The sequence below is a fragment of the Nomascus leucogenys genome, chromosome 21 (assembly GCF_006542625.1).
Source record: "Nomascus leucogenys isolate Asia chromosome 21, Asia_NLE_v1, whole genome shotgun sequence".
Taxonomy (NCBI): Eukaryota; Metazoa; Chordata; class Mammalia; order Primates; family Hylobatidae; genus Nomascus; species Nomascus leucogenys.
In genome coordinates, this window is record NC_044401.1 from 20,365,740 (window position 1) to 20,383,221 (window position 17,482).

The 17,482-nt window shown below is 36.3% G+C and overlaps 1 protein-coding gene across 1 annotated transcript in view; it reads left to right on the plus strand.

Annotated features, from left to right (window-relative positions):
* ABI3BP (ABI family member 3 binding protein) overlaps positions 1-17,482 on the plus strand; it is a 247,464-nt gene that overhangs the window by 99,918 nt on the left and 130,064 nt on the right. The window contains exons 5-6 of the mRNA XM_030802139.1: positions 8,268-8,449; positions 9,002-9,054. Of these exons, the coding sequence (XP_030657999.1) occupies positions 8,268-8,449; positions 9,002-9,054 (235 nt within the window). The remainder of the gene's footprint in view (positions 1-8,267; positions 8,450-9,001; positions 9,055-17,482) is intronic.

Here is a 17,482-nt window from a genome sequence, read left to right on the forward strand (position 1 = left end):
CCAAGTTTGTAAGAAGCGAGTATTTTCAGTGTCTGAATTCTCACCTGATTGACCTCAGTGCCTTGTTACCTGTCTTGCCATGTAAGTTTTAAGCTGGGTGAGGGCAGGGACCCCGTGTATTTTGCCCACCGTTATTTCCCGGTCCCCCGAAGAGCATCAGGAACATAGCAGGCCCCAAGTAAATACATGCTGAATGAAATAACCAGTGAAATGTCAACATTCTCACTTTTATGTGTTACCATTACCTCAAACTCAACATGACAAGATTAAACTCAGACTTTTTCTCTTGAAATATCACCTCACTTGTCTCTGTATTGCTTTCTGAAGTAGTATCATTGCCCCATTCGCTCTAACTTAAAACTTCATTCATTTTCTATTTTTCACCTACTATCGTTTATGAAGGCCCCAAGATACATTCCTTTTTCTTTTGAGATGTACCCATATCTGCATCTGTGTCTTCTCCTTCTCCACTTCACACTAATGTTCCCAATCCAAGCATGCCTCACCTTACCCTGGATTCTGGCGACAGCATCCTGGCTACATTCCCTGCTATTTTCTTCCCCCAATCTATCCGAGCTTCTGCAGTACTGAGGAAATCTAGACTATCCTTTATCAACTCACTCTTTCCTCATCCTGAATTTATCTTTAACTCTCCTGTCTTCTTTTTCAAGAAACACAATTCTGACTTCAGACAGTGCTCATGATCCCATCTTTCCCATGTCATCTAAGCCTTTGCTTCCCCAGTGATCTCCTCTCTCTGCCATTTGCCCTTTCGCAGGCAGTGGTGCCCTGCCTCCTGCTGGCAAGCATGCTAAAAGTTTCTCTCCCTGAAAACAAAGCCTTCTGTTGATCCTGTTATGTATTCTAAGCTACTTTTCAGTCTCTTTTAATTTCCAAACTTTTCAGAGTTACGGCTCCCACATTCTGATTTCTGTACCATCCACACGGTCCTCATCCCTTCTCACTAGTTTCCATCCCTTTTCCACTGTTCCATTGAAATGTCTCTTGGCGGTCACTAATGACCAATTAGTTACTAAACCCAGTAGAGTTTTCTCAGTCCTTATCCTTCTTAACCTGTTCTTAAAGTCTTTCTTTCTTTGACATTTTTATTTAGATTTTCCTCTTGCCTCTTTAACCATTTGTATTAGGGTTTCCTAGAGGGACAGGATTAATAGGATAGATGTATATACATGAAGGGGAGTTTATTAAGGAGTATTGACTCACAGAATCACAAGTTGAGGTTTCACAACAGGCCGTCTGCAAGCTGAGGGGCAAGGAAGCCAGTCCGCGTCCCAAAATCTCAAAAGTAGGGAAGCTGACAGTGCAGCTTTCAGTCTGTGGCTGAAGACCCAAGAGCCCCTGGCAAACCACTGTCGTAAGTCCAAGAATCCAAAAGCTGAAGACTTGAAGTCTGATGTTTGAGGGGAGGAAGCATCCAGCACAGGGGAAAGATGGAAGCTGGAAGACTCAGACAGTCTAGTCCTTCCAACTTCTTTTGCCTGCTTTATCCTAGCTGTGCTGTCAGCTGATTAGATGGTGCCCACCCAGATGGAGGATGGGTCTGCCTCTCCCAGTCCACTGACTCAAATGTTCATCTCTTTTGGCGACACCCTCACAGACATACCTAGGATCAATACTTGGCTTCCTTCAATCCAATCAAGTTGACACTCACTATTAACCATCACACTTTTCCTTTTCTCCTTTGCTCACTCCTTATTATATCTCCTCAATATGGAATTATGTTCTATCCTTGAATCTCTTACCCTTCTTATCTATGTCTAGTCTTTAACAATCCCCTCTATGCACAACAGTGCTTCCCAAACTTTGTGCATGCAAGTCATGTAGGGAACCTTATTAAAATGCAGATTCTGATTCAGTAGGCCTGAGAAGGAGCCTGAGAATCTGCATTTTTAAAAGCTCTCAGAAATTGCTTTTGTTGCTGTTCTACAGAGAACAGAAGTGGCAAGTATGTAAATGACTTCCAGGGTTGAATCTCTGACCTGGGCCCATTTTCAAATTACTAAGATTATGTTTTCAGTTGTCCATGGAATATTTTCATCACAATAACCAGGTAACTGTGATTGGCACCTCACACTCAGACTAAATTCATACTTTCTACACTATTAAAAGAATACTTTTCCCATCACTTCTCACTTTTGAAAACTCAGTTTTAACTTTTTTCACTTTCTTTGGTACCCATATCCTATAAGGAGTCTGGTTTCATCAATTCTTTCTTAGAACTATAATCTGTTCTGATTTTTATGTGTGTGTGTGATTCCTTTCCTTGTTATCTCACATCTGGACTATACCTTGAGATGCCTCCCTCCAGTTTCTCTGTGACTTATTCTTCCACACTGGTAATTCTAGCTTCCTTCATTACTGCTCAACTTTATTTACCTACTGAGGAATTGCCACCAGCTCCCCACTGTCTAGGAAAATAAGTCATAGAATCTCTCAAGGAATATACATCAACGCATATCTGAGTCATGCTCATGAAATGAGGTGTAAATCCAATCCACTCTGCTTTCCAGGGGCCTGGGTAGTATGTCCTGAAGTAAACCACATCACTGGAATGGGATTTAAAATGCAGCCTGTCCATTTCTCAGCTTCAGGCTGGATAGTGCCACACCCAACCCCACCTCTATGCTGTGTGCTTTCCATTCTGCCTTCTTCAGTCATACACATGCATGTCTACCTCCTTCATTAGAGTGCAAGCTCACTTTTGAAACTCTGCAGAGTACCACTTGCTTCCATCTCACACAGAACCCAGCATTGTATTTTACAATAGTAGTTCTCAACATATAAGTGAATATGCAAGTGGGATGTCAAGAAGAGGCTTTAAAAATCATCTAGCCAGTCTATTCCACTCTTGAAGCTTCTTTGCAACATCTCCCATCCAGAGTCCACAGTGAGCATCTCCAGGGATGGCATCATAGCATGGACATTGAAGATACAAATTCTGGTCACACTGACTTACCCAAGTTCAAAACTCTGCTCTATTATCATCTTGGTTGCTTTGCATGGGTTGCTTAAATGCTTTTAGTCTTGGTTTTCTTATCTGCAAAAAGGGGTAAGTAATATCATAGGGTTGTCAAAATTTAGTAAGATGACACATGTAAAATGGTTAATGCAGTGTCTAGCATGCAGTGAACACTCGAAATTATACTGTCTGCTGCTAGCCTTCTCATTGCTTTGATATTACTTACTTTCTGTTATAATTGCCAACTTCAGGCAAGCCATTCCATTTCAGATAGCTCTAATATCAGTAGAAACATTTCTTTTGTTGTACTTAAACCAGCCACCAGTGGATGATACTATACAAAGAAAGGAGATCTTAGAAATAGTTGACCAGTTTGTGATGAGTCAGAATTCAATTCACATTTGAGAATCATGGTAAAAATAACTTGCATTTGCCTTATCATGATCCTACTGTTGAGTTAGGAAAATATGGTTAGACAGACTCACGTTACTTTTTTTCAGAGGTAAACTCTAGATTACTGTGTCAACCCATTACTTTCTATTTGGCCATAGATGTAAAAACTACCAAATAAAAGTGGATTTTGTGGTCTACAAAAAAAAGAAAAAGAAAAATAGTTGACCAGTTTGAAAATTATCACGAGTCCAAAGATATTAAGGACCTAAACTGGGGCTCACATGCTACCTTGGAATAGTGGAGAGGCAAGTGGAAGAGAATTCATGTAAGAAAACATACTGGATTTGACAACAGATTGGACATGAGGGGAGAAAGGACTCTGAAGTCACCAGAAATGGGGATCACAAGAGAAACAGATTTGGAGAAGAAAATGAAGACTAGATTTTAAGTTAGTTATGAAATTCACGGAGCATTAAGTAATTTGATCATAAGGTTTTACTATAATAAAGAGGTCAGCCACCAGATTGCAAAGAAATATAGACATTTTGAGTGGTAAGAAAGTGGGAGAAGACAGATTATTAAGAAATTTCGTGTTAAAATATAGTGTCAGGTTTAAGAGAAAAGTACTAGTTTTAATTTTGTTGGGGTAGAATGAAAGATATTTAAACAACTTTTAGACTTAGGGGAAGGTCCGTAAAGGATCAAGAGAAAGGTTGGAGATCTGGTGGAACAAGGAAGTGGAATACAATTATCGAGAAACTTATCTTTGAGAAGATGAGAATGCTTTTTCCCTTGAAATCAGAGTGGGACAAAGAGAGAATGAAGGGGAAGAGAGACCCTTTAGAGGAAGGGGATGAGGGCAGGATTTTTCTCAGTAGTTACAGTCTCAGTAAAGCAAGAGGCGACACTGACAAAGACAGTGTCAGGAAGTGTTCTTTGACATGAAGAGTCAAAAATGTGGGAAATAGATGTTTTAGGAAATGTAAAAGTGGTGAATCACATAGAAATAAAAGCATTCCTGAAGAAAGTATGGCAAACCCGAAAGATAGTCAACCACGTACATTAAGCTGGGGTAGTTGATAGAAGGACTAAGCTTAGTTTGGTGTTCAATTTCTTCACTTAGTGTAATTCACTACCAGTTACATCATAAATTCAGTTTATGGAGTTTCTACTTCTGTCTCAGGTACTTTGTTAGAATAGAATATCCAATATGTTGCTGGAATAAATTTTTAGAAACAGAAAGGATCTAAAAGATAGTGGAGTCCAGTCCCCCTCTGAGAAATTGATTCTTAAGAGGGTAGAGAGATGCCCCCCTTCCAAGATCATGCTACTAGTTTGCAGCTGACTAAAATCCTGGTCAAGCTACTACCTGCCTTTCTGCTACATTTTGAGGAGCTGCGGATTTTCCAATGCTATAACAACAATCATTGGCAGCATTGAGACTACTCAGGTGGCCCAAGCACAGAATGATGCCAGTTGAACCAAATCCTACCTTCAACAGTTTCTTACCTCTTAATTAGGATATGAGATGCTCTTGTTCTTAAAATCCAAATTGCTGGAGGCAGACTTTCTAGAAGTCTAGTCTGATGACATTCATAGACTACTACCTCTATTTTTAATAGACTTGTTGCCTGTCTGTGCACTTGGGCTCAATTTTAATCATTCACAGAAAAAGGGTTAACTAACCTTTGACAGAAGACTGTAACTATATGTTATGGTAAATACACATTAAAACAAAAACTAAAAAGGCTTCAATAATGTGAAATGCTGATTACTTTTGTTTTTCTTCCATTATGGTTCATTTTTCCATCTTTTTCCATGTCTTTTGCCTGGCACCACAGTTGAATGAGTCCAGTGCAGTACAAAAGGCATTAGATTAGGAGTCAGAAATTGGCATTTGCCCGAGTCTGTCACTGATTATCAGGGCTTAGACACTTCTTGGGTTCTCTTCTTCTTGTACGATAATTCTTTCTCTGCTCAGAGTTTATTGCATGGATAAACTGAAATAGGTAAATAAAAATCATAAGCCCTGTGCAAATGTATAATGCAGAAGTTTATTGTGTTTGGCTTCAGTTTGCATTGGCTCTGTAGGAATGGTGCATTATGCAAAGATGTGTTGCAAAATATAGTTGTAGACCTAATGGCTTAAGTCAGTATGTCTTGGGAATTGAATAATTGGTTATTTAGAGATATTATATTCTAATTTTTAAATGACCCTTAGAGCACCACATATTCATTTCACAAATATTTATGGAGCACCTACTATGTACTAGGTTATAAAGAACTGTTTATTATCATAAGATCTATATTTTGTTTTAAAATCAATGAAAATTTACTTCACCACTTTAAGTGTAAAGTGGCCTAATCTCTCTGCTTGAAAAAAGATGATAGTGCTATAAAACAAAATTGGAATTTGCCCATAATGTGCAAGTATCAGCTGAGACAGTGTAGGAAAGGACAAACCTAACTAGGAGAAGAAGGGCAAAATGCCTAAACCTTTATTTTCCTGAAAAACTTGGTATAAGAGGGTATTTCAAATGTTTTGTGATCAAAATGGAAAAGATTTACACTCTGGATTTTTAAAACATGGTGAAGTTTAGGGTTTTTTTTTTTTAAACAACAAAACATTTCTGTCTCATTTGTTCATAAGAAGGTTATGTGAGATCAAGTTGACTGCAAAGCCTTGAATCTGACCTTCGGTAGTTCTGTTAGCAACAGGACTCCTGCATCATGAAAGCAATTAAGTCCTCAGAAATGTATCTACTAGAGATGCATAATTTTGGTGGCCCATCTGGTCTGATTTTAGCTTCTCAACATTTTTCTAAGAGCCAGGACAAGGGAAAAAACAACACCAAAAATTTCATGCAGCATACTTGTCAAGAAACGCATTTCGTAAATCACTGATATTTTGACTCACAGGACACAAAGGATTTCTATTACATTCTATTACAATTCAATAATACAAAATTTGTTTCCAGTAGCAGTTAGTGTTTAGTCTGGAACAGCCTCCTTCACTTATTCTGTTTTCTGCTACTTTGGAATGGGGGAATGGAGCCCTGAGTACAGCTTTCACTAGAAAGGAGCACGCTAATCAATGATCGCAAGCCTTTCAGTGGTTTGTGCCTAGTAAGAAAGTAGGCTGAATATACAAATGCATCTCATCTCTCTCTCTACTTATTAAACTACAAACCCCTGCTGACTTCATGGGCATACTACCTTCATGGGCATACTATTAGATCCCCAACTTAGAAGAGCCCAAATTTGATTTAATGTTCTGCTGTCACTCTCTTAAGATTCCTAATAACTTTTGAACAGAGTCAACATGTTCATTTCGTATTGAGCTCCACAAATTAGGTAGCCAGTTTTGATACTCATCTCTAGATACTGGGATTGTTTTGCATCACCAAGAGCTTAGGCTTGACATTTAGAGAATGCTCAATAAATGTTTTCAGAATGAGCAAAATTTCTGATTTTTTAAAGCTTTAAATAAAAGCAAGTAACCTTGATCTTACTCCATTTAATTTTGCTGATGCAAGGAGTGGAGGAAAGGTACTAAACTTTTGAAGAAAATTTTAAGATATAAGAAGGACCCAAAAATGTTTACCCAATGCCTGTGTTTCCATCGTCATAACATGGCAGCTACTATTTTCTATTAACTTAGTGTTTCTTTAAAAATAAAAAGCAGATGAAGTTTACCTATTGACTGCACCTCAAATCCTATTTTTCTCCTCACCTGCTCACCAGGAGTTAAAGCACTATCATAAATGTTGTATCCTTCCGGTATTTGTTATCCCTTTATAGTGCCAGGAATAATATTTGGTAACATATTTCATATGTCTTAATACGTATGTAAATGATAGGAAACTATATGCACCAATCTGTAATTTGTTGTTTTTATTAGATATTTTGTTTCTAAAATCTATCCACATCGATACATGTAGTTCTCTCATTCACTCTCATTACTGTATATAGTAGTATACTGTACTTGATCTGCTGCCCAATTACAGAGGCTGTCTAAAGTAGAGTCAGAGGAGTCTTTCTTTGTATTGTGATTCTGCCACTGCCACTGGTAAAAGTCAGTAGCTGGGTGATATTGGGCAAGTTAAGTGAATGTTCTGAAACTCCATTTTCACATTTGTAAAATGAGATTAATAATTTCTACCAGTTAAGATGTTTTCATGACAATTAAACCGGGTAATATATGTAAAACCTACGTTCAAAAAATAGTGGTAGGGATTATTTTACACATATATATGTATATATTTATGTATATATGAGTATTATGAAGGCCTAAGTAAATACGTAACAGTGATACTGAATTGGCATTAACTTTTTTTATTGTACTCTTAACTTGGCTATTGGTCTTCTTTTTAATAATAAAAACAGCTCAACCTTAAAATGCAGTACTGAATACATCTTAGTCTTAGGTTCTTTTTTTTACAAAATTGAATGATATTACCTCTAACATATCCTCCATGGATGAAAAAGCTTAAACTCATACAACTACGAAACTACCATACTAATTATAAAATGGCACCTATATTCTACTCTGTGTATAATAGAATATTATGCATAGTGTAATATCTGTGTTTTTTCTAGTGTTTTCCAACTTCCATCTTGCAAAGCAGCAAATAATAGAATGAGAATTCTGGAATTCCATCGGGCCAAAACTGTGCTGCTGCAAAGACTCCAACTTGCAATGAGAAATTAAAAACCTAAGCACATGTTGAGCTTATTTTTTTCATGTTCTCTGCAAATTTTTTAAAAATCAGAAGAGAAGCCAATATTAAATAGTATCCCAAGTTGGTTGAAATCTGTGATTAAGTAAGAAACTTGAAATAACATTCTGAATCCCCCTGTGATTTTAAAGCATTATATTCTGGTTATTCAACAGATTTTATACAATTCGCTATCGAGAAAAGGATAAAGAAAAGAAGTGGATTTTTCAAATCTGTCCAGCCACTGAAACAATTGTGGAAAACCTAAAGCCCAACACAGTTTATGAATTTGGAGTGAAAGACAACGTGGAAGGTGGAATTTGGAGTAAGATTTTCAATCACAAGACTGTTGTTGGAAGTAAGTACCTAGAAATGTTTGTTTCAGTAAGCTTTTATAATTTTTTCTTAGTTACCTAATTTTTAATTATGTTATTCATTGTATAATATGAAATAAGCTAATTCCTAAGCTCTAGCATTTATGAAAATATAGAAGCAAACAGGATATATTGATCATTGATATTTCAGAATCTTTAGTTATAAGTGATTTTTAAAATAAGTAATAAATATTTGATGCCTCCATTGATGTCATTGGCTATTGTATTATAGTAGTTCAAAATCAATCCCTACCTGCAAACACCAACAGAACCAGAAAAACAATAACATGTACCAACGTTCAGAATGGAAATCTAGACCAGTAGAGATGCCCATAAAAAGACTTTCGGGAACCTTGAGCTTTCTTCCAGTCATCCCATCATTAAAACTTCATTGGCATCAGTGTTTAAAATGATAGTAATTAAAATTCTACATCCAAGTTAGGGGACGAGTTGTAGTTGTCTTCATAATGATTAGCTAGAGCTAACTTGGGAGCAAGGAGAATAAAAATAATGTCATTTTTCCCTTGTTTCATCAGGTAAAAAAGTAAATGGGAAAATCCAAAGTACCTATGACCAAGACCACACAGTGGTATGTAACAGTTTATTTTCAAGAGTGTTTTTAAAAAATTGTATCTGCATTGTTAAGGAAATAGTCTTATTATAAGATACTGAACTTAGATTAACTGACTAACTATGAAACAGTGGAGAAAGTACTTAGTTTTAGGAGTTAGTTTCTTTTTCTTAATACTAAGTAAAAGCATGATTTCAAATCATCTGATTTGTTTGAAGTTCTAAAATTCTGAGATTCAATGTAGCTTATTCTAATATTTCAGTGTTCTGGGTATTTCAAGGTTATACATATTATCTTCTGTCGATTGCTTTTTAATATAATGTTTCAAGAGCAAATTGATACATGCTTTATGTACATTGCTACAGCTCAAACCTTTCCTTTCTATTTTCTATCATACCCTACTTAAAAGAGCCAGTCTTTTTCACAGTGATGGAGCAACCAGTTTGATTTTGTAAAATGCCCAGCCTCTGTTCAGTTCAGATAATGTTTGTGTTTTATGAACCAGGCATTTCCCCATGAATCTAAAAACATCCTTTTCTCTCTCACTTCAGCCACTCGGTTTCTCATGCTCTCTTTCCTTCCACTTTTCAAAATCTATTCTCAGGAAGCATCATGTTAAGTATATACCACCCCACCTGGGATGACTGTAAGTCAGTGTTAGAGCCACCACAGACATGTTCACATTTCAAATCTCATACCCAGTAATTAGTTTGGTGCCAAAATAATTGCAGCTTTTGACATTAGAGTAACAAAGGACATTATATTACTGGGCAGACAGAGGAGGCAGTTCGGTGAGAAGAAGGGAATTTGGTGCTGACTTTGGCCCCTAGATACTGGAAATATCCTACAGTCAAATGAATGTGCAAAGACTATTTGTGGGTGGAATTTTGCTCTCTGAGATGTGTGCTTGAAGTGTGTGGCTGAACATCTTTTTATGTCTAATTAAGGAGTCCACAGAATAGCCCCATAGATCATGTAGCCCAGTCTGGAAAAAAAATGGTGGTACATATTTCACTGGGATTAAAAACAAAAAAAGGAAGATTGGTTTTGGTGACAGAAAATAGTCTTAGATAAAGTAGAACTGACTAAAAATTAATCCGCCTAAGGCAAATGTTCATGTGGTTTGAAATGGCAGAAAAATGCGTTCATTGTGAAATTATTATCAAATAATAATTATGAGATTGTTATAATTGCTAGGAAAATATTTCGATGTAGTTCAGATATTAATACAAAAAAGAGATTGCAGGTAAATTCGTAGGCCTGTTCTTTTTCTCGCTTTCTTTTTTTTAACTTGTCTGTTTGGTTGGTTTTTGGTTTTTAGGTTTTGCTGCTTTTCTAATTTTCTAATACTTAAATATTTAGAATGTTAAGTGGGAAAAGAAGCATTAACAAGGTTACCAGTAACAAAACTACCCATAAAGGTAGTATAAAACCATTAATAGTCTGGTAAAACTTTAGAACATCTTTTGTTTTCTAAGCATGTTTTCATTACAAATTAAAATCATACTATATTTGCAATTTTCTATCTTGCTGTTTTCACTTGGTCAAAATATGAACATATTTCATATCATCAAATGCTCTTCATAAACATAATTTTAATTGCTTTGTACTGTATGATCTAAATGCATGATTATAAGTTTCCAATTTGTAGGCATTTAAGTTACTTCTAATTGTTTTTAAATTGTGGGTGATGTTATAGTGAACACTTATGATAGGTTTATGAACACTTGTGATAAAGCTTTGTTCACAATGCTAATCATTTCCTTAAAATAGATACTTAGAAGAGGAATTAACAGTTTAGAGTTTTAACATTTTTAAGCCTTCCTAATACTATGGTCAGATTTCTTTCCCAAAAAGTGGTACTAATTTATAAACTTGCCGGCAATGTATCAGTTTATGTTGCTATAGTACCCTGATTGCCAACTTTGTATATTTTCATCACTAAATTTTTGGCTAATAGCTTATAATTATCTTAGTTTTTATTTCTCTGATTGCTGATAAAGCAGTAGTTTCTTCACTTGTTTATTAGCCAGTTGTATTTTCCATTTAATGACGTTCTCTTGCAGTTCTTTTTTGGGCGTTTCATGGGTTCTTTTTAGAACTATATAGTCTAAGACTGTATACATTAAAGAAACATTGACCTGTTGATGATACTATCTAGAAATATTTTTCTCACATTTGTTATCGCTTAAGTTTGCTCATAGACGCTTTTGAAATAGACAACTCATGAAATTTCCTTAACCAAATTATTAGACTTTTCCATTGTGATATCCTCAATTGCATTATATTTTAGAAAGACCCTCCCTCTCCAGAGAGCAGATAAATATTTCTTTCCTTTCTTTTAGTTTTATAAGTGGTTTGATTTTATAATAATTCTGTGAATTTTATTTAACTATGGTATGTAGTAAGGTTCTATATTGATTAGGCTATGTATTTTTCCCCCCCAAATAACCAATTGGCTTAGTACTGTGTATTTATGTATTGAATTGTGCCTCTCCCTAAGTTCCCTTCATCTTTGTCTCTTAAATCCAGTCAACATTGTGTAGGAAAGGTAGATCTGCTGTACCTCACAGGCAAAACAGTGGGATAGAATTGCTCTTTCATCCTCTTCTAGAACAATCCTCATTCTTTGTTGTGAATGGTTTCCTAGGAAGCATGCATTGTCTCCTACCCTCTTGGCTGTCACACTTAACCTTTCATGTGACTCCATGATATCATTTCTTTCATTCCCTCTTTTCAGCTATCATATCCCAGTAATTTGTATTTGTCTTGGCAGGATATTTCATTTAGGATGAGTTACTCAGCAAGATTGGGAAAGATGATTGACGTTTTACTCTCAGGGAATTTAATTTTTTCTCCCTCAATATAAGCAGCCATGATAGGAAGGGCTAGGAAGCAACTTCCTGCCTGCATGACACAGAGCCAGGCATTTTATCACTTCAAGCTGTGAGGTGGAGTATCCTGACTCCAGCCAGCTCTGATGAGTTTAAAACTCTTTGTTATTTCCAAAGGAAAAACCAAATTCATTAAAAAGATATTTTAAGCCTTCTTTGAGAAGCTTTATTATTTCCTTCTGGACAGCAAAAAAAAATAATAATTTATATATATATATATATATATATATAACACACACACACACACACACACACATATATATGAACTTAGATCTCTGCTGTCAGGTAGCTCTGGGACATGGGGAAGTAGTAACAGAACTGCATGGGATAACTTTGACCATCTTATGTGACCACATAGAATTGATTCTGAAAACTGGTTTGATACTTTAGAGGTATATTTTAGTCCAAAGAAGTGTATACCCAATTATTCACCCATCTCTTCTCTGAGACCTGTCTTAGAAGGCAGTACTTCAAGAGATATGAAATTAATTTCACGTGTTTTGCTTTTTGGATTTCAAGCAAAAAGATGCATTGAAAACTTTTTTTATTCATATGAACATGGTTACACCTGAAACCTGAGAAGCAGCAAAAACTCTTGAACATCTTCCAATAAGAGGTATTCAGAATGGAAAAAAAGAACTTGAACTTTAGGCTATCCATTTTAAAGATAAATAAATTTTAGGTCAAAATTTTGAATACAAAATACAGCCCATCCTACCCTTCTGGTTACACTATATATTGTAATTCATATATCTAAATATGTGTTCTGCTGGCAGGCAAGCCCCCGTGCAGTTGTGCCTAGAACATATAGCAGGGAATCTCTTCTAGTTGGCTGGTGCCTTTGTTCTACCAATTATTAAATGTTTTCAATATTGCTCCTACCTATACCTCTAGAAAAATCAGAGAAAGGGCATATGCAGAAACAAAACTGTGTTCTTTCTATATAAAATAAATCACTTGAGATCTATATGATTGAGGAAGAAAAAGATACATTTATCATGATGCTCGTGCTATTTTTTTTTTCCATTTAGAGAATCTAGGACACTCTTTTCTGAAGGTAAAACCTAATGTTTACTATTAGGTTTTATTATTTTAAAAAATAAAGAATGATGGCTAATACTTTCATACATTTTATATATTTTGAAAAAATGTATTAACTAGCTAACTAAACAAAATCAATATTTGAAGTATGTAGCACTTATTAACGATTTTTGAAAGCAAATTTAATTATTTAATCTAAATCTTCCTAGAATCAGGGTTCTCCAAAAATATGACATCTATTTTTATCGTTTTTTATTTTCCATCAGAGATCCACCCATATTTTAAGAAATCCACAGTTATTATCATCAAAGAGAGAAGTGGTACCAATTGTTAAAATGTAACAATTATCAAATGATTGATGTGAAGAGAGATTACCTTTATGATCCCCACCCACACTTTACGACTGTGTACAGTGAATGTATCAGGCATCCTTCCATTCTTAGCAATCCTTGTCTTAAGCAGAAACTTGAAAAATTTATATGTAGGCAAACTATTAATATATCATCAAAGGTTAAGTTGACCAGAAATTTGAAGCCTTTTGAAAGTAGGACATTAGATTCACTTTTAGCCAGATGTTAGATTGAGTCAGTATGTTTTGTAAGTTTCATTAGAACATCCTAAAAGTGAATTAAAGCCAGAATCTAATATGCCCAAGTTCTCATGTGGTTTGACTCTTGAGTCATTGAAATTTGACTTTGAGCCACTGTTTTAGCCACTACCAAAATGGACAGCTCCTCTTTATCTCGGGGCCTGAAAATAATGTTAAACCTACAATAATCATATTCTGATCCCACAAAAATGTCAAATGGACAAACCTACAAAAAATAACATCCTTAGTTATCACTAACTTTATTATAGCTAATTTTCAATATACTTTCAGGAGGAAGTTAGTGTAATGCAGGGTGAGACGCAAGTTCCTTGTCATGTGTGGTGGTAGCAGCGTCTGCTGCTGCTGCTGCAGGTATTTCTAAAGAAGCGTACGCTTTCCCTAGCCATGGCAAGAAAGCATGCTGCATTTTTCTGCAGGGGCATCACCTTTACACTTGAGTAGTCTCTCCTCATTGAGTTTCACCAATTGCATGCTTCACCACAGTGTCCCAGAAAATCGGTAAAAATAAATGATCTTAACAAGACTTCTGCTCAAGGCATAGCCCAACCTGGGTTTCTAATGGACAGGATATCTGGAAATGAAGAAGAAAAAAATCTATTATAGGACAAGAAAGAAATATGCTTTCTTCCTGGCATTTAGTAAACATTGAAAGACAAGAACTATGGAAGGAAGAAGCGGTGGAGGTTTGCAGCAAGAATGGGGAAATTGGCAAGCTGTGTAGAGAAAAGAGAGCCAGCAAGGGAATGACTAAGAAGGAAAATCGCTGCCAGAGTGGTGTCTGAGGACAGCAGTATTGTGCTGAGGCCACACCAGCCAAAATAGTGTGGAAGCCCGCGAGGCTGTCACTACCTCCTTCCCATTTCCAGGCCCCACACTGTCTACACCTGTGACTCTGATATACATTAATAGCTGTTAGTAATAACAAGGCTAGAAAAAGTAAGGAAAGGTCAGCAAGGAAATGTTTTTTAAAAACATTGTACATAAAACAGTTCTATTAAAATTGGATTGTAATTGGTTAAACACTGTATCTTGGAAATTATCACAGTACTTCATTTTGCAGTGAGTCTGGTTAACAAACTTTTCCCTGCCCTTTTATTTGGTAAGAAGACGTAGGACAGGATTCACATTGTGAATTTCTGAATGGAAATTGTAGAGGTGTTGGCAGAGACATGTCGAGCCACAGGACTTTCCTGATGCCCTTTAAAAACCTACCTGTAGAGACGCAGCTATTTGCTCATTAGTAGAGTCCTTGAGCAGCTTTGGATTGTGGATTAAGCAGGAGAGCATTTCTAGGCCTAGAAAAAAAATTGCATTCTTCAGCTAAATGATTTTTTAATTTTTGGCAGTACATAGTGTAAATATGTTCTTGTCACTTTAACTGGACACTGGTCTGTAACTGGTCACTGGTCTGTACTGGAGTCAGAACTCAGAACAGAAACTTTATTCCATTCATGTGAAGAGCAGAATATTTTCCATTTGTCCTCGTCAAAAATTGTTTGTTCAAAACAAATCATTACAACAAGGAAAATTAAACTGGTATAATGCAATTCAGTCAGCACAGCAACATGTAGGCTTTTCCGCTCTAATGTGTTAAGTATCTTAGAAAGACTTCACATTCAACAAAACGTGCACTAAGTACAAATGTGCACTAAGTGACAGGAGTTGTAGGGCAAATAGAGGACAAGCCATTCAAAAGCCTCTGTAGCTGAAGCCACAGCCTGAACAAAAATGATTATTGGTACCTAGAAAAATAATGTGGCTTTCTTGCCTGGCAGCTCCCATGTAGTTGAAGGTTGCCATGCCAAGCATTTAAAAGTCTCAGAAGTGTCAAACACATAGAAGCAGAGAGTAGAATGGTGGTTACCAAGGGGTGAGGGGCAAGGGGGCAGTGAGGAGATACTGGCAAAGGGTAGGAAGTTTCAGTTAGGCAGGAGGAGTAAGCTTTAGAGTGCTATTGCACAGCAGGGTGACCATAGTTACTATTAACGTATAGTTCAAAATTGCTGAAGATAAATTTCAAATGCCTCACCACAAAAAAATGACAGGTGAGGAGGTGGACATGGTAATTAGCTTGGTTTAATCATCCCACATTGTGCACTTAGATGAGAACATTGCACTGTACCCCAGAAATGTATACAATTATGAAAAAGAAATGATTTTTAAAAATAGCAAAAAATAAAAGTTGTTTTAACATGAACAAATAAAAATTCTCAGAGGAGTTAGAGGCTATATGCTGGCAACCCTTTTGCTGGAGCAAGGCAGGTGAGAACTAGACAGTGCAGGTGGAGGAGCTGGTGGGGCTTCTCTTAAGGTGGGCTCGTGAGTGCAGAGTGCCAAGGGTGGGCCTAACTTTTCTCCCCTGGGGAAGGATCTCTGTGCAAGTGCTCACATTTAATAGTTTTATAATAAAGTCAAAAGGGATCCTCCTGCCCATATAACTGCAAAGCTGAGAGTTTGGTATTTTTTTATCCTCCACTGAAAGTTATATTTATCTTCCTACTATTTCCCTCCTGTTGCCAAGAAAGAGCATGTCTAAATTATATTTGCATCATTCCTCTAGTTATCAATAGTGTATGAGCTAAGTTGTGATACAGAAGCATATGTGGTAGCTAAACAGATTGTTGATTAAAATAACTTTTTCTGCTTATAAATGTAACTTGCCCTTATCAGAAATTTGGCAAATATAGAAAGGTACACAAAAAAAAGTGAATGTTGGCTTACAAGAAATAAATACCGTTTTAAGGAAACAGTGATTTATTTCCCTCTGGCGTCTTTTCTACACATGTATTTATAAAATTGGGTTATACTGTGGATGCAAATTTGTATCCTTGGTACTTATTTATATTCTGTGTTTTTCCATTTTATTAAATACAAGTCAAATTTTTGAACTATCATTGAATAAAACCTCTATTTTTTGATAATAAATTTATTTTAAGTTATGATAATAAACACCGTCTTTGATTAATTCCTTAGGCCTGGTTGCTAAGGAGGAAATCATTGAGTCAATGCATGCAGACACCCCTTTAAAAAATAATCTGATAATAGTAAACTTTTATTTGTTGTGATTTTTTTAAAACATAGGAACCTTAATATGATAAGGAAAATAGCCAACAGTAAGCTTGGTGTACTGTCCCTTCTTTGTCAGGGGGATATCACTTATTAAAATGGTAGTGAGTCAAAAAGTATATTTTGCTCACTACTAGGTGCTTGCCCTTGTAAGGGATTTGGTAATCAGGTAAACACCTATCTGGTAAGCAGCTCATATTCAGCCCATCCTTGATGATCAACAGGTCTAGTGTATGCCATATCTGTATTATGTATACAGGCTAAACCAAGTATTAAAAAGTGGACATCAATCTTGCCCTTTCAACTCAACTCTAATTCTCCTGTGTATAATTTTCTGCCCTTCTCCTCACCTGCCCTGTGCCCCTCTAGTCTGTCTTATCCTTGGCCTCATGATTATGTCTGGCAATGACTCTGCTTTAAAGTCTACACCCATCCCTAGGTCGGGCTACTTTATGACATCAGAACCTCCTGTGGGACTTCTGAGGTAATTTGGGTGAAGAGAGGAAGCAGAGTCCTCTGGGATATGTCCTTCTGATTCTGAGGTCCCTTGTGTATAAACATGTGCAGAATGGTTGAAAGTACAGGCTGTGGAATAAGAAATGTCTGGATCAGAGTCCTTGCTCTGCTTTCTTGAGCAGTAAGTGCTTGGTGTTGGGAGCTCATGGTGGTTGTGGTATCTGTAGTAACAGCAGCAGCAGCGGCAATTGGATACCCTCAAACAGTTGATCGTGATTGGTTTTCAGAGATAATGGGTAGCTTAGCATCTTTTTGAGAGGGACTGTAAAAACAATTTGGCAGTGTCTTATCTCAAATGTAATGAAAATAAACTAATATT